General features: G+C 37.0%; 1 protein-coding gene across 1 annotated transcript in view; it reads left to right on the top strand.

Moving 5' to 3' along the window:
• The window catches only part of GDAP2 (ganglioside induced differentiation associated protein 2), a 62,421-nt gene extending 51,665 nt beyond the window's left edge, over nucleotides 1–10,756 (top strand). The window contains exons 13-14 of the mRNA XM_021690007.2: nucleotides 7,212–7,355; nucleotides 10,287–10,756. Coding sequence (XP_021545682.1) covers nucleotides 7,212–7,355; nucleotides 10,287–10,334 — 192 coding nt within the window. The 3' untranslated portion in view covers nucleotides 10,335–10,756. The remainder of the gene's footprint in view (nucleotides 1–7,211; nucleotides 7,356–10,286) is intronic.
• Nucleotides 10,757–22,336: the final 11,580 nt, after the last annotated feature.

Raw genomic sequence — 22,336 nt, 5'->3', positions numbered from 1 at the left:
GCTCTGTTAAGTTCTGACTACATGGTCTCATCAGATAATGTCTATTATCAACTTTTCCACTATTTTGTTATGCTCAGTGGGTGGCTAATTTTTTCTTTCTGTAGCACTTAAAGATACTGCTTGACTATTTCCCCGCATCTCATCATCCATTTATATTTTGTTCTACCAGTAGCTACTGAAATTTTTTCTTTAATGGAGATAAACAGAAGGATGAGCTTGGTTTTTAGCATGTCTTTGCAAGAATGTCTGCTCTCCACACTTCTATTCAGTATTGTACCAGAGGTTCTAACCAGTGTAATATGGCAAGAAAAAGAAATAAAATGCCTCTAGATTTAGAGGGGAGTAAATAATACTGTCTTTATTCACAGATGACATGAGCATCTATGTAGAAAACTCTATGGTATCCTCAGCAAAACTAGTAGAATTAATGAGTAAGTTTTATCAAGGTTTCAGGGTTTAAGATCAAAATTTAAAAATCAGTTGTATATATTACCAACAAACAATCCAATTGAAATTTAAAAAGTAATATTATTTACACTAGCATCAAAATATATTAAATATTTAAGGATAACTATGACAAAAGATGTGAAAGACCTGTGCCCTATACAAGTTATATACACTGCAAAACATTCATGAGAGAAATTAAAGGAGACCTAAGTAAAGGAAGACATACACTGTATTTGTGGACTAGAAGACTTAATGTTGTGAAATTATTAGTGCTTGCTAAATATGTTGATTCAACACCAACCAAAAATTCAGCAAGCTTTTTTTGTAGAAATGGACCAATAAAAATGCAAAGAATTTAAATAGCCAAAACTATTTTAAAAGAAAACCAAAGTTGGAGGACTGACACTCCCTGCTTTCAAAGCTTATTCTAAAGCTACGGTACTCAAGACAATGTGAGGTATTGGCATAAAGACAGACATATAGATCAGTGGAACAGAATAGAGAATCCGAAATATACTCATGTGTATATAGATAACTGGTGTTTGAGAAGAGTGCAAAGTCAGATCAGTGGAAAAAGGAGAGTCTGTTCAATAAATGATACTGGAACAATTAGATACCCATGTGCAAAAAAAAAAAAATGAATTGTGATCCGTGTCTTGCATCACATACAGAAATTAGCTGGAAATGGATCAAAGACCTAAACTGTAAAATGTAAAACTATTAAACTTCTAAAAAGAAAATAGAGAAAGCTTTGTGACCTTGAGCAAAGCAAAGATTTCTTAGATATAACACCAAAGCACAATCCATAAAAGAAATTGGACTTAATCAAAATTAAAACCTTCTGCCTTTTTAAAGATAGTTAAGAGAGTAAAAAGACAAGCCACAGCCTGAGAGAGAATCTTTTTAAATAGAGCATTTATCTGATAAAGGATTTCTCTTTAGAGTAAATAAATCTCAAAAATCACTAATAAGGAAACAACTCAGTTTAGAAATGGGCAGAAGATTTGTGCAAACATTTCCCCAAAGAAAATATATAAATGTCAGAAAAGCACATGAAAGCACATGAAAAGATGTTTAACCCAATTAGTCATTAGGAAATTTAGTAAATTAAATCAAAATGAGATATCATTGCATTCCTGTTAGAATGGCTAAAAGACTGCCTCTACCAAATATTGGTGAGAATGTGGAAGAACTGGTATTCCCCTTCAGTGCTTATCTGAATATAAAATGTTACAGAAACTTTGGCAGTTTCTTTAAAGAATTTAAAGCAGTTTATTTAAAGGATTAACTGTATACCTACCATGTGATCCAGCCATTCCACTCCTAGTATTTACCTGAGACAAATGAAAACCTATCCATACAAAGACTTGTACACAAATGCTTATAGCCCCTTTATTTGTTATAGCCAAAAACTGGAAATAACCTGCATGCCCATCACTGGGAGAATTGATAACCAAACTGTGATATATCCATACAATAGAATACTACTCAGTAATAAAAAAGAATGAACTCTTGATACATGCAGCAACACAAATGAATCTCAGAATAATTATGCTGAGTAAAAGAAGCCACACAAGTGTAACAGCTGTATGATTACATATAAAATTCTAGGGCATACAAACTAATGTGTAATTACAGGAAGTAGAGCAGTGATTACCTGTGGACAGGGAGATGGGGTGGGAGGGAGGCATTACAAAGGACCCTGAGAACCTTTGGGAGTGATGGCTATGTTCTTTTTCTTGATTATGATGGCTTCATGGGTGTATACATATATCAAAACTTAACAAATTGTATACTTCAGTTATGTGCAGCTTAGTGTGTGTCAGTTATATCTTACTTAAAAGATACATTTTTTAAAAAAAACTGCAGTGAGAGACCACTACAGTGCCACCAGAATAGCCAAAATTTAAAAGACTGGCAGTGCCAAATATCGCCAGTGATGTACATGAAGCAACTGGAATTCTCCTACATCATAAGTAGGAATTGGGAATTGGGCAACTACTTTGAAAACAGTTATGAAAATCTCTTATAAACTAAATATATACCTCATCAATGACACATCAGTGCCACTGCTAAGTATTTACCCAAATGAAATGAAAATATATGTGCCAAAAAAGACTTGTATAAGAATGTTCATAGCAGCTTTAGTCAGAGCAGCCAAAAACTGGACACAGCCCAGGTGCCCATCAATAGAATTATGAATAATTAAGCTCTAGCATGTTCTCATAATAGAGTGTTTCTTGGCAATGAAAGAAAACACACTACTGACATACAAAACCACACACAAGAATCTTAAAAACATTAAGCTGAGTGAAAGAACGCTTATATAAAAATTATGCTTTATGATTCCATTTATATGAAATCCTAGAGCAGACAAAACTAATCCATGGTAGAAAAAAATCAAAATGTCGTTTGCCTCTGTGGAGAGGGCCATAAGGGAAGAGGAGCATGAGGGAACTTTCTGGGGTGACGAAAGTGTTTTATACCTGAGTAGGAGTTTAATATATATAGTATGTATTTGCCTAAAGAGCAAAGGACATTTAAAATCTGTGCGCTTCATCAAATGTAAATTTTATAGCAAAGAAACTAAACAAACTTTGAACTCTAGTTAGAGATATGAATGCTGTATTTGGGGACAGCTTACTGACGTCTGCAATTTACTTGGAAATGCAGCAAAAAAGTAAGATGGATCAGCAGATGGACAGAGGGATGGGTAGATATGTGTTAAGGAAAACGTGAATGATTGAGTGGTGGCTATACTGGTGTTCACTGTAAAAAAATTCTTTTAACATATTTGAACATTTTCGTAATTTTCTTTACTTCTGCTACAAATTCAGATTTATCAGAATAGTGTTCCTTTGTACCAGACTTACAAAACTGTGTAGCCACTGTTTGCTAAGATATGACTTGAATCCCTCCTCCTCCACAGTAGAGAGTCTAAATAGTTATCCACCCTGCGACATTGATGGAAGCACATTACCAGAAATTTCAGTGTTAGAGCCACTAGCCTTGGCTGTCACACATTGGAATTGCTTCAGATAGGAGTCAGTGGCAGGCTGGGCAGAGGCTGAAGACCAGATGTATAAAGTGAAAAGTGCTCTGTTACCTCTTCATAACATTTTGGGATGGGGAAAATGAGGGAGGATTGAGAGAGTAAAACCATGTGTAACGAAATCCACCGTTATTTTATACTAAGTCAAAAACTCTAAATGGGGTGTTTGTAATTATAAAATAATGAGATGAAATCAAAGGATAATAAAACAATCGAATCACACTGTTCTGATTTCAGTACTCCTCAGATCTTTTCCAGGGCACTCCACCCAAAGTGGTAATAAATTGACTGCTCATAGAAATCACTACTTCTTTGAAGTTTACTAATACAAGGCAAACTAACAAGTTAAACCCACTCTTGATTCTGGCTCCAGTAGATTATTTTAGTGCACATGTGTGTGAACAGTCTTTTCCTAGTTTATATTGTTTTGTGATCCTATGCTCTTGGCTTTGCGTTTGTGAGTAATTGGGTGAAAGAATTTGCAGCATTCACAAAATATCACAGCAGTCCGTTTTCAAAGTTTAAATTTTCATCAGCTCATTAAAATAGTAGATACTAAGTAATGCAAGTTTACGTAAATGTACATTTGTGACTTACAAATAATTGAAAATTAAAAGCTAAGCTATATAAAACTAAAAATTTTTTTTTAACATTTTATTTATTTATTTGAGAGAGAATGAGATAGAGCATGAGAGGGGGGAGGGTCAGAGGGAGAAGCGGACTCCCTGCTGAGCAGGGAGCCCGATGCGGGACTCGATCCCGGGACTCCAGGATCATGACCTGAGCCGAAGGCAGTCGCTTAACCAACTGAGCCACCCAGGCGCCCTAAAACTAAAATTTTAAAAAGCAAAGACAGTGCTCTTGAGTGTCCCTGAACAGAAAATTTCTAACTGGGTTTCTCCTTCTGTCTACTTTGAGTAATTTTCTCTTCCCAATACCTGGAGGATGTGAAGGAGGTAATGGCAGAAAATGGGATAGAGAAATGTGTTTCTCTTTCTCAGATTGTATGCCTGAGGTCACTGCCTAGTTTCCCCAACCCAGCCTTCTCTTTGAGTTTACCACCGCCACCCCACCATGTCATTTGGTGTGGCATATGCAGGAGTCCTTGCCTAGAACTGTAAAACTAAGAGGGACCTTAAAGATCATGTAAGTCTAACTTGCTCATTTTAGAGAGAAAAAAACCGAGGTGCAGATTGAAGTGCAATGTATTTTTATTGTAGAATGAAGAAATAGTAAACCATTCCTAAACAGTAGTAAAATAATACACTCAGAAACTCTCACTCCTCCACTTGTTAATTCTTCCAACACATTAAATTCCTTACTTTTTTTGTTGGGCATTAATTACGCACATATGAATATGGTATTGAATAAGACATTCTATTTAGAGAATCAGATAATACAATACAGAATGCTAATTATGCAATAACATGAGTAAACAAAGTGTTTGTTGGAACATTTAGAAGCTCCTTTCTAGTTTTGGGTGGAGGGTGGTCAAAGAAGGCCTCCTAACTGGGGTGAATTTTGATCTGAGCTCTGAAGAACAATTGCCAGGCATAGAAAAGCAGCATGTAAAAAGCTTCTGAGGCAAGAGAACAAAGGCACAAGAGTTTTCTGCTTAGGCCCTTACTGTATTTTTCTCCCTTTTTCCACGTGGCAGGGGCTCCTTGCATATATAGGTATTCACATGTTTCTGTGAGCCATTCATTGCATTTAGTACATTTTGCCTTAGGTAGTTGTTATGCTTATGCTTATAATCTCACTCCTGTACTAGAATCCAAGCCCCCTTGAGAAGAATGGCGCTATCATTGTTATCCTGTATCACCTACAACTCAGTGCTTAGTACGCAGGTGACCAGTAGATGTTTAACTCCTTGCACACATGTTTAATCTCTTAACATGGCCTTCGGGTGCTTCTCTGTTCAGATGCTACAATCTTCCTATTTCCTTAAGTTCTTTCTGGAATCTGCAAAATCTCTGTGACCTCTCCATAGCTCTTACTGGTTTATTAGCTGCCTCTGTGGCTGGTTGTAGAGCCCTAATCTGGAAGTGTCACTAATCTAGTTTGCAGAAGTTTATATTAATTAGGTATATAACGTGTGTGCTTTCAAGAAACTGATGTCAAAAACTGATTCAGGGTATGTAAGTAAGTGACTGTATAATTTGATTTAAATTAACCTGCCCGGTTCTAGCAACGTCAGGTTCCTCCCCTCCCCTCCATCACCCCCCTCCAAATAAACTTGATAAGAGGGGAGGGGAGAGGATGCAGAGGGTAATGTTAATATTTTAGGCCTTATGCCAGTCATTGGTAGTATAGCCAAAATAGAATAGTGACTCAGGCTATAAAAATCATTGTAGATACATTTATTTACTCATTCTTTATCAAATACTTTGAAAATGATGGTTCTGTCTGTATCTTATAAAACTTTAGACTATTATTCTATGATTGTCTGCCAACTCCTAGGGAAATTATAGAAATGGACATAAGAAGCTGAAATACTAGGAAGAAGGAATAAGTGCTCCAAATGCAATGGAAATTTCAGGTATTATGAACTCAGTAGAAGAGATAATCTGGAGCTTAATGTAAGGGACAAATAATGCTGGAAATGAGTCTCTACCAAGTGCAGATTTGGACAGGATCTTGATAAGTTAGTGCAGTGTTGTCTCTGTTCTTTTCATGCCTTTTCTCATAAAGAGGTACAAAGGAAGCATGTCATATTAGGGGCATGGAATATGTGAAAGGTTTGGAACAGCCCCTGGAAAATGTGATAAGATTGGCATCAGTGGCAGATGCCCAGAGTGTCGTGTATGTATAACATACCCAGTTATACATTTGTAATGCACTATTCCAGTGCCTGTGTCCATATGCACGTGTTTCCTTCTGTAAATAAAATGGGGATAGCGATAGTATTGTATCTACCTCATAGAACGGTTGTGTAAGCCACTGGTAAACATGACTAATTAGATTGGCAGTTTAGATGGATGAACGCTAATTTGTGAGTTCTAGCTGTTGCCTAGTTTATGTCAGTGTTGTTTGCTATTAAGAATTTTTTTTTCTTTTTTTGGAGCCAACAAATTTTGCAGACTAGCTTTTATAGAGGGATTGCATGTTGTAAAGTGAAATGAGCAAAGGTGGCTCCACAGCCACAGAGGATTTGCTTTGACTGGTTAAGAAAGAGACCACATGCCAAATGTCAGCTGAAAAATAAATGTATCAAATATTGGCAAACTTTTCTTTTAGTCTCATTTGAAAAAATGAAAAGAGTTTGTGAATTTGGAGATGTTAATCATTTTCAGAGTAGCAATGAAACAATTATTCTACCAAATAATGCAGGGGATTTTGCCCACAACCCACAGTAAGAAGCATCTATTACATGACAATGTACTACACGTGTAGGAGCATACAGACACCTAAACAGAAACACAAGCTTCATGAAACACTTCGCCCACCCTTACTAGCTTCCCCAGTAATTGTTACTCTAGTGTGGTTCCTTTTTATTGTTGTTTTTACTGCTCTTCATAATCCATTAAACTGATTGCATAATTCACTGATGAACTACAACCCACACTTTGAAAAACATTACTTATTATAAGCTTTTTCTGACATCAGTTTCAATTTTGAAATATAGTTTCTACCTAGTATAAATTTTCAAAATCATGTTTATATTTCTAACTTTGGCCACTGGCTGAAATTGTTTTTCTCTTCTATTAATCAGGTATCAACTTGGTTTTTTACCACCTTTTCTGTCTCAGGACTGAAGGACAAAATCCACCATGTGGACAGCCTCCACCAGCTATTCTCTGCCATATCACCAGAACAGATTGACTTTCCTCCTTTTGTCCTTGAATATGATGCCAGGGTAAGAAGTACCAGGAGTTCTCCCTCACCTGGTGCAGTATCTTAGCTGTTCTATAGGACACTGCTGATGAGCACAACATGCTTTGATTAGAAGATGATATGAATGCCATTAGCAGGTTTTAGTAAACTTGATAGTATCATTTAACATTCTTTTCCTACAGTAACTAGGAAAACACTTTGTCCTAAGAGAGGACTTTTTTCCCCAGTAAACTTTTCAATGGGAGATTTTCCTGCTGTTGGTTTGAAGCCAATCCTTGCTTATATTGTCCATTTTCTACCACCTCTGCCTGATTTTCTTAAAATTGATTAACTTTTTATCTACATAAGTAGAGTCAGAAGAATGTGTTGGTGTGTGACATTTTCAGCATGAATTCAAAACGGTGGGCTGTCTTAGTAGCCTTTACCCTACTAAAGGTTTCATTTTGCTAAAAGTTTATATAATGTTTTTAAGAGTATCAACCAGTAGTATTAGTATTATTACTTATAGATGCATTTATGAATATATTATTTAAACACTGATAAAGGACTACTCTTGAATTTCATTAAAGCTCCATCCCCCATTTGTTTATTCATGCTACCACTTTAGTAGTTAAAAAAAAAAAAAGTAACATGCATGGCCAAAAGATCATCAGTCTCCTTATCTAACTGTTGCTGATTACGTATCTTTATGCATGAATCAGGGAATATATTTGAAGGTTATATTCAGTTTGAAATGAATTGTTGTTCCCTAATTATTGTACAGCATGTATACACTAAAATAAATACTCTGCAAGACATTTTTTCTGTACCATTTCTTTAACTTCAGCAATAATTTCTGTCTTCCTTTATGTGAAGAGCAAAGTATTTAATGTGTTCTAATGGCTAATAAAATTTCATGCTTGGCTTTAGAACAGAGAGGATTTGTAATTGAAGAAGCTGAATCATAGATACAAAGATTATTGAATATATTGGGGGGGGGAAGAACATCAATTTGTGTTTATTGTAGATTGCCGGAGTAGAAAATGGCCTTACTGTTACTCTTTTGAAGTATACATCTCTCTTCTTAATAATTAAAAAAAATGGATAGCAGGAAATGAAAGACACTAAAAGACATTTTGTGATCAAAAATTTTGAATGATAATTCAAAGCTAGTGTCTGGATTTATAATTTATTTTCTAGGGTATAATATACAAGTTGGATTGCATTGGTTAGAAAACCCAAATGGCTGGTTTTTAAGCCAGCACATTTTCTATATACTTAAGGGCCTATAAAGCCGACTTTCATTAAGTATCAACACCACACTCAAACTTTTTATTTGTGTGCTTGTTTTAGGTTTTTCTTATATTTTGTATGTCAAGTGATGTGATTAATCAAAATTTAATAAAATAACCTATAATCTCGAGGCGCCTGGGTGGCTCAGTTGGTTAAGCCTCCGCCTTGGGCTTAGTTCGTGATCTCAGGGTCCTAGAATCCAGCCGTGTGTTGGCCTCTCTGCTCAGGGAAGAGCCTGCTTCTCCCTCCCCCTTTGCCCCCCCCCAACCTGTGCACTCACGTGCACTCTCTCAAATAAAATAAAATCTCTAAAAAAAAAAACAAACCTATACATCTAACTCTTGGGTGATTGGATCATCTCTCTGTGCCTGTACTAGAGCTTTCTAAAATTGAGATATTAGGCCGTCTGTATATAAAGGCCAAAGAGAGAAATAAAAACAGGGAAGAAACAAAGAAGGTGTCAGGAGATGATATGGGAAGGGCCGGCAGAGGGCAGGTCACTGGATACTTAGAGCCTTACGTGTTACTTGCAGCACTTTGGCTTTGTGGTCTATGGGGAATATTCCGCAAGGGAGACCTACCATTATATTTCTGTTTAGAATGATGGCAAAAGAAACAGCGTAGAAAGTGACTAGAGAGGTTAACAGTCTAGGCAGGTAGACAAGTAAGAGGCTATCAGAAAGTCGGAGGAGAAATGAGACTAGAGCTAGGGCAGCAATAGTGATAATGGCAATGACTTGAAGATCTTAGATTTAGAAGTAGACATTTTAGGAAAAAAAATCCACAGCATTTGGTGACTGAGTAAACCATTAGGGGAGATGAAAGAGGAAGGATGCCTAAGGTGACTACCAAAGTTTCTGCTGTAGGAGACTTGGTGGATGGTATTGCTGCCACCCCAGAGAGGCAGTTTGGAGGATGAGCATTGGGGGTAAGGGTGTTGAGCGGGTGGGAGAGAAGAGACAGGTGGTATGTTCAGTTTGTGACACACTAGGATTGAGGTGGAGATCCTGTAGGTGGTTGGATATTATCTTGTAAGGAAATATTTGCCTTTGCTAGGAAAATGAAAAATATAATCCGAAAAGGAAATGAGTATGGAATTGGTTAATTTATTGTCCTGTTCAGTTGTGCCTTGCACATAGTAGGTATGACAGGGCATGATGTGTCATTGTTGGCTGGTTTCAGTGGGCTATTTTCTGGGTCTTGTGTGACTTAGAACAGTGACATAAGTTTTATGGGAATGAAAGGAACCTTTGAAGGTAATTAGAAGATAATTTTTATCTCTCTATATCAAAATGTTATGGAGACCATTTCAGAAAGGCTGCTAGTGAGCATTCTTACAGATAACAAAATATAGTCAAAGAAGAGAGTATACAAATTTGCCTGGCAACAGTTCTTCAAAGTTCTAAGATTGTTTCCAGAAATAGAGAAAATAGATTGCTTGGCAGTCTTTTGCACAGTATGAGACTAATATAAAAAACTTTATTTCATAGCATTAAGAATTAGATTTGCCCTTCATACTTTATCACAATTTAATGTAGATTAGGAAAACCTAAAAAAATATGGTAGTAGAATGGAATACACGATACATACACAATATCATTGACTATAAATCCTTTTCTTTCACATTCCTATTTAAATTGGTTTTATTACTTAATGTTCTTGTCTTTTTTTTCTTCCACAGGAAAATGGGCCTTACTATACATCTTATCCCCCATCACCAGATTTGTGACCTGCCATCTTTTAGTTCTACTGGTTTCCAAGGACGTCACTTTCTCCACGAATCGCTACCTGTTGAAGTGAAATTCATTTTTGCTGTTCAGATCCAGAGAGCCTTTTGTCCCCACCTCTCTGGTATTTTTTTATTGACTGTATATTTTCTGGCACATAAGCAATCTGACAATAGTAGGCCATTCTGAACTGCACACTTATTTTAAATTTGTATATTTGTATCAAATGAAAATGTTCATTTTTAGAGGGTTGTTAATAGAAATTGGGGAGCAACTTTTGAGTATCTTCAGTTTCCTGAAAGGACACTGGATTTTCCATTAGACAAGCCGCCAATATTGTTCACGCCATCTCTTTAACATTGTATGCTTCCTTTGTGTACTTAAGTGTTTCTCAAAATATATAGAACCAATGTATGCTGACCATAAGCATTGTTTGCTTCAGATCCTGGCATTACATTTTATACAGATAATTCGGTTATGGTAAAATAGAATTGTCTGGGATCAAGGATGTGGAGATGTATCTGATCAAAACATTGAAATCATTAGCAAAATATAGGTCTTAGAATCTTACTGCACCAGTGAAGATTAAGATTTTGGATTATATGATTTGTTAAGATTGTCACTGTTCTGGTGTCAACAGTGGGGGAAAACAAGAAGACTGTATCTTCTGCCTTTTTCCTGTAATCATGGGTGATTTGGTGTCCTTTTTCTAAAAGGCCTGCACTCATTAGTACTCTTACGCCAAAGGCATCTCCTAGACTCCATCAGTGAGCCTTTAGAGAGGGTGCTGTCTCCCCAGAGTTGTGATTTTGTTGGGCTTTATAGCTACTCCCTCTAAGGACATTTCCTCACAGTGTCTCTTGAGTTGCCTATGTCAAAATGGAGGAAGTGCGTTGCAGTGAACAGAATTCCAGACTGCTGTTGCCACTCAGGCTCTATTTGTGCCTTAGCTCACTTATGAATAAAAATTAGGATTATGATACCGACCTCACAGAGGTATCATAAGGCTAACATTTAGAAAGGGCTTGTGATGTCTTTGGATACAAAATGCTAGGGGAGTTTGTGTAGGTGTCGCTTCAGTTAGTTTTTAAATGATAATAAATGTACTTGGGGGTACTACCAAGCACTCCTCTTGTCCTTGGCACCTTTTGAGTGACTTTACTTGTCTTACGACAAGAGCTGTTACTAAAAAATCCCAGGGCGCCTGGGTGGCTCAGTTGGTTAAGCGACTGCCTTCGGCTCAGGTCATGATCCTGGAGTCCCGGGATCGAGTCCCACATCAGGCTCCCTGCTCAGCAGGGAGTCTGCTTCTCCCTCTGACCCTCCTCCCTCTCATGTTCTCTGTCTCTCATTCTCTCTCTCGCAAATAAATAAAATCTTAAAAAAATAAAAATAAAAAATCCCAACCCTGAAGACCTCCTTCCTACTTTGTCCAGAATTTCTTCTAGCCTCCTCCTCCCCCAGTGCTACACTTTAACAAGAGGCATCTGTTAGCCATTTTAAACATTTCTTCTTGAATTGAGGTCAAACCAGTATCATTTCCATCTGGGTGTCTTCATATTCCTTTTGATTCCTACACCCACCCGCCCCCCCATCTCCCTCACTCCATCATGTACATTGGCAGTTCAGAGAAGAAAAAGTAGAACTCTTCTTTGTTCAGGATCAGTGCTTCCAAAGGTCCTATTCCTCTGTGCCCAAATTAATTCTTCAGTGGATAAAGGAAACATAATTCTTTTATGACAGAGAAATCCCCCTATAGTTGTATTAGCCCCATCCTCTATTTTCCCCTACAAACAAGAAGGGGCTTTACATTCCTTCAATAAGTGTTCATATCTTTTTGCATGAATTGGACACATTTGCTTTGTGTCAGAAATCAAAGCCACTTGCTCCTTGTATATGCTTATTGGGTAAGGGTTTCCTGTTATGTTCCCTAGGTCATCAGATCCAGACAGCCAGTCAGATGTCTATAGTAAGCTTCCTCTCAAACAGCACTACTTTCAATCCCTTAAGCCTTGAACTTTAAAAATCTGAAAAATTAGCTTCATCTTCTCCAGTCTATTGTTAGATCATATATGAGGTATCTTTGCACTAGGAGCAATTATAAAAATATGCCAGCTTTTCTTTTTTGAAAGTGGACTTGGCTATCTCAAATTGGCATTTGGCCTGAATCATTTCCTCTATAGATAATAGAGGCTGCAAGCTACTTTGCCATTTGAAAGAAAGAAAATTGATGTGTAGAATTTCTTATAGGCAGTAATTTTGAAAGAATGTCCCTTCATACGAGTATATTAATGTCTAGTAACACAAGCAGGATTCTATATATAGTGAGATTCTCATTCAGTTGATGTCCTAGGGTATTAAGGTAGTATGGAACTGTAAACATACCAACCGCATTTCATAATTTAATGGTGACTAAAAATAAGGGCTGCACTTCTCAGTGAAACTAAATTTGGTATGGGACCAAGTTCATGCTTTTATAGCTGTCTTAAGTGTTAGGTAATGAAGTTGTTTCAATGTATTAAATCCTACCAAAGGAACATAGTGACCTTGATAGTGAAATGATTATGTATGTTCTATATATCTGCCTTTGTCAAAGATTGGGTTGCCTGGAGAACACATGCCATTCTCAGAGACACATTAGACGATAAAAGGATGACTGGGTGGAGATGAGTACTAGCATCTGCTGTTAATTCAAAGCACCACCAAATCCTTAATTAAATTAAACTTTGGTCATGCCAATGCTAGTTGAGGAAGAAAACGTACAAAATATTAAGTGAATTCATTAATTCATGCAAGGCATAATAGGATTTTCTTAAACAAGTACATTTCTTCAGCATATATTTGGTTCTTCTTAACTCATCTATATCCAAGTTTCTTGATAGCGAAAAAAACCTCTTGGAAAAAACTGTCTTTATTAGACTCTCTCAAGGCTTAGAGACCAAGTGGTTTAAGATTTTCTTTTCCTTAATATACATCTTATTTCATTGGCTAGTACTCTAATATGTTTATTTTTTCAAAGAGATTCAATTAGTTTGAGACTAAAGAACAGGATTTTTAGAGTATTTTTGATAGGAAAAATGGGTATAGATTTTTTATCAAATATCTGAAATCTGGAAGGATTAAAATATCTTGCATTTCTAGAGAGGGATACATATAACCACTCTAGTAGAAAAACATGGCTTGCCTATTTCTTCCTGTTTTCTGTTTGCTGAGATATCATTCAGTGAATTCAAACTGTAGGTAATGGTTTCTTTTCTTTGCAATTGCTAATAGGAAAGTGATAAAATGTAGTTTCAGTATAAGCTAAAAATCACTCTTTGTGTTTCCCTTGATTGTCTGTGTATGTATATATAGAGTTTATATTGATTAATATATGACTAGAAATTATTAGAATTTGAAGTACTAGAAAGAGAAGGATTATTATGGTTCTAAGAACAGTGGATTGCTTGTATTAAGGACCCAAAAGACTGCAAAATAGCATATACACCTCTAAAATTGGAGTTGACCAGTGAGTTTCAAATTGTTCTCTTACTAAGTTAAAATCCTCAGTCAACATGCAGTAGAGTGTTTTACCTATACTGGCACTTATAATATACTTCATGGTATATGATTGACTCTTGGGAGGACTCTGCCTTTGCCTAGGTCATATCAGAAGCGCAGAGAATATAAGAATTGCCTAGTAGGCCAAACCATATATACATATGCGTATATGTGTGTATGCACGCGCATGGTAATCTACTTTGCATTACATTCTTCGAATGTGGTTTCTGTGGCCCATATGTAGAGAACATAGAGCAATAAATAACATAGTTCAAGCTTGGATTCTATCAAAAAAGCCCTTAAGCAGATGACATCAAGGTCATTTTATATATTAGTGGCTCTCTTGGATACTAGTTGTTAATTTTGTTTTCTTTGCTTCCAGGAATGGTATCTAATCTTTTTAAGTGAAGTAAGTCATCTTTTTAAGTAGATGTATAGGGCCACTGAGTTGAAGGAGAAAAACATAGATATTCTCTAGGTGAAGTACACTAACAAAATCGTAACTACTGAATGTGACCTAATATTTTTGTTGAACGGTTAAAATTAATACATTTTGTATACACAGTCATACTTTTTTTTTTTTTTTTTGCAATGTGTTTTGCTAGTGTAAGCACACAGCCATTATAATAACTGAGCCAGCACTTTGTCAGACCAGTTCTGGTGGGCCGAAATATTTAATTATGAGCTTAACATACATAAATGATTGCTATTGGGCACAGGAGACTTAAAAATGTTTTATTGACATCTTAAAATTTGTTTATTCAGAATTCACAATGCTTTTATGAATACTTTGCATTGAAAAATTTATTTTAGTCTTTCTGAATTAGAAGTTAAATTCCATTTATTTTATTTTTTTTTAAAAGATTTTATTCATTTATTTGATAGAGACACAGCGAGAGAGGGAACACAAGCAGGCGGAGTGGGAGAGGGAGAAGCAGGCTTCCCGCTGAGCAGGGAGCCCGATGCGGGGCTCAGTCCCATAACCCTGGGATCATGACCTGAGCAGAAGGCAGACGCTCAATGACTGAGCCACCCAGGCGCCCCAAGTTAAATTCCATTTAAAGAGGATCCCACTCTGTGCAAATAGAGCCTGTGAAGAACCAGTAGTAAAATGGTAATGTTTGTATTGAACCCCGGGGTCGGACAGTCTGTTCTGGTCATTTACACCTGGCTTTTCTCTAATCACTGAGATTAACCTCTGTAGTGGTACAAAATGCAGTAAATTTTACTGTCAGCCTTCTCTATGGGGACCTAGACTAGTGCTTCTCAAACTTTAATGTGCATATATTAAATCAGCTGGCAGTATTATTAAAATGCAGATTCTGATATAGTAGCTCTGGGGTGGAGCCTGGGATTCTAGTTTCTAACAAGTTTGGGTGACCATCAATACTCCTGATACCCCAAGACCACAAGTAAAAGAGCCCAGAGTATATTCAGGTTCCATATTTTCCCTGTTTCAAGGAGAGGAGACACAACTGTCGTAATCCCTTCGGTGGGCCAGTAACTCATATTCATTATCTCACTTAATCCTACAAATCCTATGAGGTGGATGGTGATAGAGAGGTTAAGTGACCTGCTGACTCCCACGCACACAAGCAGTACAGTATTGAGCCATGTTTCTCAAACTTGAATAATGCACATCCCCTTTTAATAAGGAAAGGCTCTCTGAGTTCCTCCGTTTTTACTACATTATTTATTATGTTACCTAAGTATATATAAACATAAAGCTACATGTAATGCTTTATGCTTATAGCTCTAGCACAAGTATAAAACCCAAAGAAGTTTATAGATAGATACGAGCAAAACTATAAAACCAATAAAATTTAAAATAACATTAGTAAAATATAATGGATGATGACGTTTCACCAAAACAAAACTGTCACTTGTAACATGATAACGGTACGGAGTGCTGTCTCGCAGGTTCTTTTGAGTTCCGCATACACCTGGCAGGTGCTGTGTGTGCCACATGGTGACTCAGGTCTCCCACTGCATTTCTCAGTTCAGAGTCTTTACTGTCATTTGTTTAGTACACAGTGATGTTATTTGGTCTTCATCTATCTTGACTGAATCATTTCCCTATGAAGTCAGTCTCTGTTCTCCATAAGCCTCCCACAACTAAAGCAGAACCCGGCTCTACCGTGCAAGTAAACACAGTTGCAAACCTAGGCACTGAAATGTCCTGGAAAAATTTGGTTTTAAGGAAGTTATATTAATAGATTAATAATCAGAACATGAATATTAACTTTTTAAATTTTTCATCAGCATGAAAAATGTCTAATTCTCATAGAAAACTGATGGATCCCCCACCAAACACACTCACACCCTCAGATTCCCTCCACCTTCCCACACACACAAGACTTTCATGATGGTTAGTTAGCTGTGGCTGTAGCTGTGCTTTGGCTCCTGACGCACGTGGGTTCAGATCTTGGGCATGTTTCTCAGCCTTTTCTGAACCTCAGGGTTTTCATGTGTTAAACAGGGATAATCTCATTGAATACAAGAGAAATAAATGCAATAATACTCATAAAGCATGCATAGTAAGTGTTTATAAAAGGCAGCTACCATTGCTTTGATTAGAAATACTACTAACATTTAAGGACTTACTATGTGCCTTCAACTTTGCTATAAGCACTTTATATATGTTACCTTATATATTGAGTGATAGAATTGGGATTCAAATCCAAGTCTGACTTCAAAGCTTACACTCTTACAAAAATAATATAAAACATCAATAGGGCGCCTGGGTGGCTCAGTTGGTTAAGCGACTGCCTTCGGCTCAGGTCATGATCTTGGAGTCCCGGGATGGAGTCCCGCATCGGGCTCCCTGCTCGGCGGGGAGTCTGCTTCTCCCTCTGACCCTCCCCCCTCTCATGTGCTTGCTCTCTCTCATTCTCTCTCTCAAATAAATAAAATCTTTAAAAAAAAAAAATCAATATAAGTTGCTTATTTAAAAAGTTATTTAATATTAAATTGTATTTTCTCAAAAATTCTTATTATAAAATTAATGATGTTTCTCTTTAGGGGAAATGGCTAAGGTTTTTTTAAACAGTTGTGTAATATGCTAAGAAATCAACACAAGATCAAGATAAATACAATCTTTTTTTTAAAGGCTGTCATGCTAGGTTGTGGTCCAGTAAAAGGATATTAGGATCATTAGGCTCAACTTGTGCATTACTGTTCTCTTGCACATTTATCATCTGTAACTAATGATAACATGAGATTCTTCCTGAATCTCGAATTTAATAGCTTTTTTGCAGAAAAAAGATTTTCTCCCACCACTATTATATTCCTTGATAGTTCTGAGAAATAGTCTACAAGCATCTTAATTTTCACCTGTGAAACCTATTTTTAAAAATTATTTTGTCCTTTAAAATAGTTTTGAGTAATAACTCTTTTCTCTATTCTTAGTTTTCTAAAATAAGTTTTGGAGTTCTGAAAAATGAACAAGCATACTTGTAAGCTGGGTTTTTTTACTCTTTTGCGTTTTTTTCTAATTGGGTGCTGGGAGAAAATACCAGGAGAGAGCTATAAGAGGAACTCATTTATTAACAGAGATAGTATGTATCAAATTCAAATTATTTCCCTACTTACTAAAACATATACTTGCACAAATTATTAAGGTAGTGAAGATACATGAAATGTGAGGCTGTCACGGAATTTTGTAAGGTCTGTTTTTAAAAATATTTTTCTTTTATGACATCCTTTATAGAAGCATAATAATAATCTATGTTATGGAAATTATTGTGTTTCTGATCCAGCATCTTTAACCCATCTGTAAGATCTTTAAGTTCAGTGAATGCATGGCTCTCCATACATGTGTATTATCAAGATAGAAGATATGCCCTGTGTGATACCTCATTGCCTCATCCTGTAGCACAGCATAAGAAAATTGTTCTGGCTTCACATTACAGATAAGGCCTAGTTCTACCTGATTTTCTCCATCTTAGCAGTCTGTTACTTGATTTGGGTTGTGAGCCCTACTTCTCTTATTAAATACAAATAAGACCAGTTTATTATAACTTTGGATGGAATGGCCTCGCATCTTTTGCTTCTTTAAAATCCAAATTTATTTTTTATAAGGAGGTATCCTAAGCATTTGACTATTTCATCATGTCTTCTAGTTTAGATACATCTGACATTTTTATTTTGAAATGCTTATTGTAAATTCTAACATTGATTTTTCTTTAAACATTGTTTGTAGGTGGGTTGTTACCTAGAATTTCATTTCTAATAGGGGATATTGGTTCCCAAACAGATGAAAAAGTAGACGCCCAGGCAGGTTAAGGCAGGTTGGACTCCTAGCCAGATCGTGTAGATTGTAGTTAGTTTCAGGATGACCTTTTGCCATCTATAGCTAGAGCTCTTTGGTTTAACTGTGTTTGCACAGCTGCTTGGCGTTGACATTCCTTGTGTCCTCTAAAGAAGTTTTCTTTTTTTAATTTATTATTTATCATTTTTTTTTTATCTAAGTTGCATTTGCTCAGCCAAGTTCCAGGGAGGACCAGAGTTCAAGAGTTAGCAGCAGAGGTTATCAATCAACTTAAAGTTTGGTAAGTGAAGCCCAGACATGCTGCACAGTTGTTTTCTTTGTAGAGCACTTAGTACAAGACCAGAACTATGAGTTGCTAACATTTCCCTGTTGAATCCATCCTGTTGCTATGGAAAATGCCGTCCTAGAAAATTCAGTTTGGAGCCTCACATAACTCGCATGAAAATTACACAGGAAGTGAGAAAAAGGCAAGAGTGCCATTTTTTTTTTAGTTCACAGTAGTGGAATGCATTGCACAGGGTAAGACCACTCTGCATCTAGGATTTTTCATTTGTTTTATTTTTATGTTTATAATTTATTGTGACATGTACCAAAATCAAATTGTAATATAATACCATCCTATATTATATTTTTTGGATATAAAAGCTCTCATGACTATGCCTATTTCTATTCCAATTTTGTGGAGTATATCCTTTTTTGGTATGTTCATCTTTTAATTTTCTCTTTATTTTTTTTAGCAGCTTTGTTTGAAAAGTAACTCATATCATAAAAGTCACCCATTTGAAAGAGCATAGTTCAGTGGTTTTTAGTTTGCTTGGCGTTGTACAACTAGCACCACTATTAACTTTTACAACATTTTCAACACCCCAGATGGAAGCCCCATACCCGTTATCAGTCACTCCCCCTTCCCACTGTCCTCCACCCTCCCTCCTGTGTTGTTTCGGCTTTATTGCAGTATGTCCTCCTTCTAAGACACATCTCCAAGTTGCACATATTAGGGGAACAGTGTATCAATAAATATTTGTTGAATGAATTGATACCCACATAAGTCACTAGCCATGGGTAGCAACTGAGGAGTAATTGGAAGGGCCGTGGAATAGATGTCAAAAGACTAGATTCAAATCCTGACTGATGCTTACTTACTAGCAGTGTTGTTCTGGGAATGGAGTCACTTAGCGCTTCGAAGCCTCAGTTTTCATATCTATAAAATGTTGCTAGCCAGATCTGCTTCATCGGATGGTTGTGAGAATCACCTGAGAAAATACGACCACAACACTTGGCACAGTACGTGGCCCACGCTAAGAAAGGAATTGCCATTTGTCCCTGGGTGACAGAGAAATGCCTGGGTTGGTGACCAGGCGAAATACCTGCGGCCACATTTCTCTAATGTCTAATCTGGCAGCAAGCGTGTCCCCTGGTCACCAACCTCAGGGTTCAAAGTAGTGGCGTAGTCCTTTACTATGGCTCAATCTTCCCAGTTTCGTTCCTCACAAAAGAGAATTCTGGAGTATAACTTACAACTGCTTATTCTCTCTTAACTTCCCAACTGCTGCCTCCCCTGTTTCCTGTCCAGCATGATAGCTGCTTCCTCGCCACGTGCTGATGTTGATTCTCATGTAGGGCTCACACTTTGTACAGAAGCGAGCACTGTCCATCAGCTGTAAAGAACTGGCCCCTCATCCCAACTTCAGCAGCCTTTATTGCTCCTTTCCTTCACCGTGGGTCAGAAACCCTCTCCAGGAAAAAAAAGCTGCCTAATTTAGGCAACTGGCAGCCTCGGACTGCTTGCTGGGCCTTTCAGGGACAAGGGAACATATTTAACGATCTCTCATAGCTACCACCTCCCCCTGCTTCCAGAGTTGCCTTAGCAGATTTGCTACCCACTCATCTTACAAATAGTAATGAAATAGTAGGAGCTATCATTTACAGGACACCAGGCATTGTAAATATATTATCTCTAATTCTTACAGTAAACTTGTAAGCTAGGTATTTTCCCCATTTTATGGAAGAGAAAGAAGAATCTTGGAGAAGTAAAGAAACTAGCCACAAGGTAATTTTAGGGAATAGGTTTTGGAAAGGCAGAGAAGATTGGGTAAATCTACCTGTACAGAGTTTCTTACTTACTTACATTATATGGCTTAAGTCTGGTATATAGAAGCATAGGCTTCGATTCAAATCCCAGCTCAGCCGTTTACTAGCTATGTGACCTGGACATGCTTCCCAACCTCTTTGAATTTCAGCTCTCTCATATGTAAAGAGCACTTACCTCTTAGAATTATTGTGAGGACCAAATGACTTCATACTTCTGAAAGTCTCAAAAATACTAGCTGTTGTCTTATTTAAATATTCTAATTGCTGTGATCAAAGTGTCTCACTTTCTAGACTTATCAGATACACTTGGCTCTTTAAATTATGTCACATCCCCAATTCAGAAGTTGTATGATGTATTTGGTATGTCTTTCCTTCAAGAGAAAATGACATTTTAAAGCAGGGTTGGCAAACTTTTTTGGTAAAGGGCCAGATCATAAATATTTTAGGCTTTTCAGGCCATACGGTTTCTGTCACAGCCATTCAGCTCTGCTGCTGTAGCATGAAAACAGCCGCAGACAGTACTTGAGCAAATGGGCGTGCCTGTGTTCCAATAAGACTTTATTTATGGAGACTGGAATTTAAAGTTCAAATGGTTTTTCAAGTATAACAAAACACTATGTCCCTTTGTTTTCAACCGTTTAATATAAAAAGCTACACTTAGCTTGAGGGCCATATAAAAACAGGCAGTGGGCCATAGTTTGCCAACCCCTGTTTTAAATAAATAATTCAGTGGTTCTTTAAAGCTGATGAATCCAGCAGAGGCCTAATTAAGGAAAGGAATGTGGAGGAAGAAAATCAAGAGCCAGCCTATCAGCTAGCTAGCCCAGATCATAGCCATGTTAATCACTCCCTTGCCTAACATGATGCATGTAACCCTTTACACTTAACCTTTTTATCTATAAAAATGAAGTGGTGATAGCTGTCTGACGACCTATACCTACTTCCTCCTGGTGACGGGAGTTTAAATATTATTTATTGAATTTATGCCTTTGTGCTAGATAGTTGAATCATTTTTATTCTTACCCTCTTATTCCTACTCTACAGATGAAGAAATGGAGGCTCAGAGAGGCAAATTACCTGCTCATACAATACCAGTATCTAAACCCTGGTATCTGATTCCCATAAACCCTCCCAGCCCTCTCAATAGAATACAGACTTCTTAAGGACAGGGACCTCACTGGACTCATTCTGTGCTGTATCCCCAGTGCCTAGGCTAGTAACTGGTATATAAGGGGCAGTGCATAAATGTTTGTGGAATGAATGAATGAGTGAATGAATGAATGAATTTTTCCATTATGCCAGTAGTTCTTAATCTTTTCATAGGTCAGGGACACCTCTGAGAAACAATTTAAAGGTCTGGATCATCTCCAGATAAATCTCAAATTAAGACACCTTATGTTAAGTATTTGGCAAACTATTGAAAGAGGATGCTATTCACATACTCTGAACAGTATAACTCTTCTCATAAGCATGGAAACAGGATTTGGAGATGTCTTATTTCTTTCCTTTTCCTTAAGTCATGATATTAAGGACACTAAACAAGACCTAAAATGTTTTCTTCTCTATAGGCACTCATAGCTCCCGGACATACTTCTTAAAACTCTTGATTCCCTTACAAGTCACTTTCTCAAAAATTATTACTTAAAAATGACTTTTATTGGACCCAAGTGCTTCAACATGAAAAGTGAGAAGCCACAGCCTATTAAGACTAACATGCAATTTTTTGTCTTCAGAAACACAGTTGCGAGGGAAATATCCACTTTTCCACTGCCTAGAGGCCAACCAAATCTGAAGCTCGTATGTTACTTGGGATGGGCCTTCTGCTGCTTCTACTTCTTATTTACTTAGGACCTTACATTCCATGCCATGGTCTCCCGTGAAGACGAGAGAGAGGGTTATTATGAGAGACATTAAATTCAGATGTTACTAATTTTTATTTTCTCCTCTAAAGCATCTTGTTTACATACCCTCATCCTTTACATCCGGACCTTGAGATCATGACTCACTTCAGGTGAACAGTAAGATTAAGGGTATTTCGTTTTCACAAAATGCTGTAAAAACAAAGTCTGTTGCTTATGGAGACTTAAAAAAAACATTCAGGTA

This window comes from Neomonachus schauinslandi, chromosome 4 (genome assembly GCF_002201575.2).
Source record: "Neomonachus schauinslandi chromosome 4, ASM220157v2, whole genome shotgun sequence".
Classification (NCBI taxonomy): domain Eukaryota; kingdom Metazoa; phylum Chordata; class Mammalia; order Carnivora; family Phocidae; genus Neomonachus; species Neomonachus schauinslandi.
Note: the sequence above shows the minus strand (reverse complement) of the source record. Positions and strands in the feature narration are given on the sequence as shown.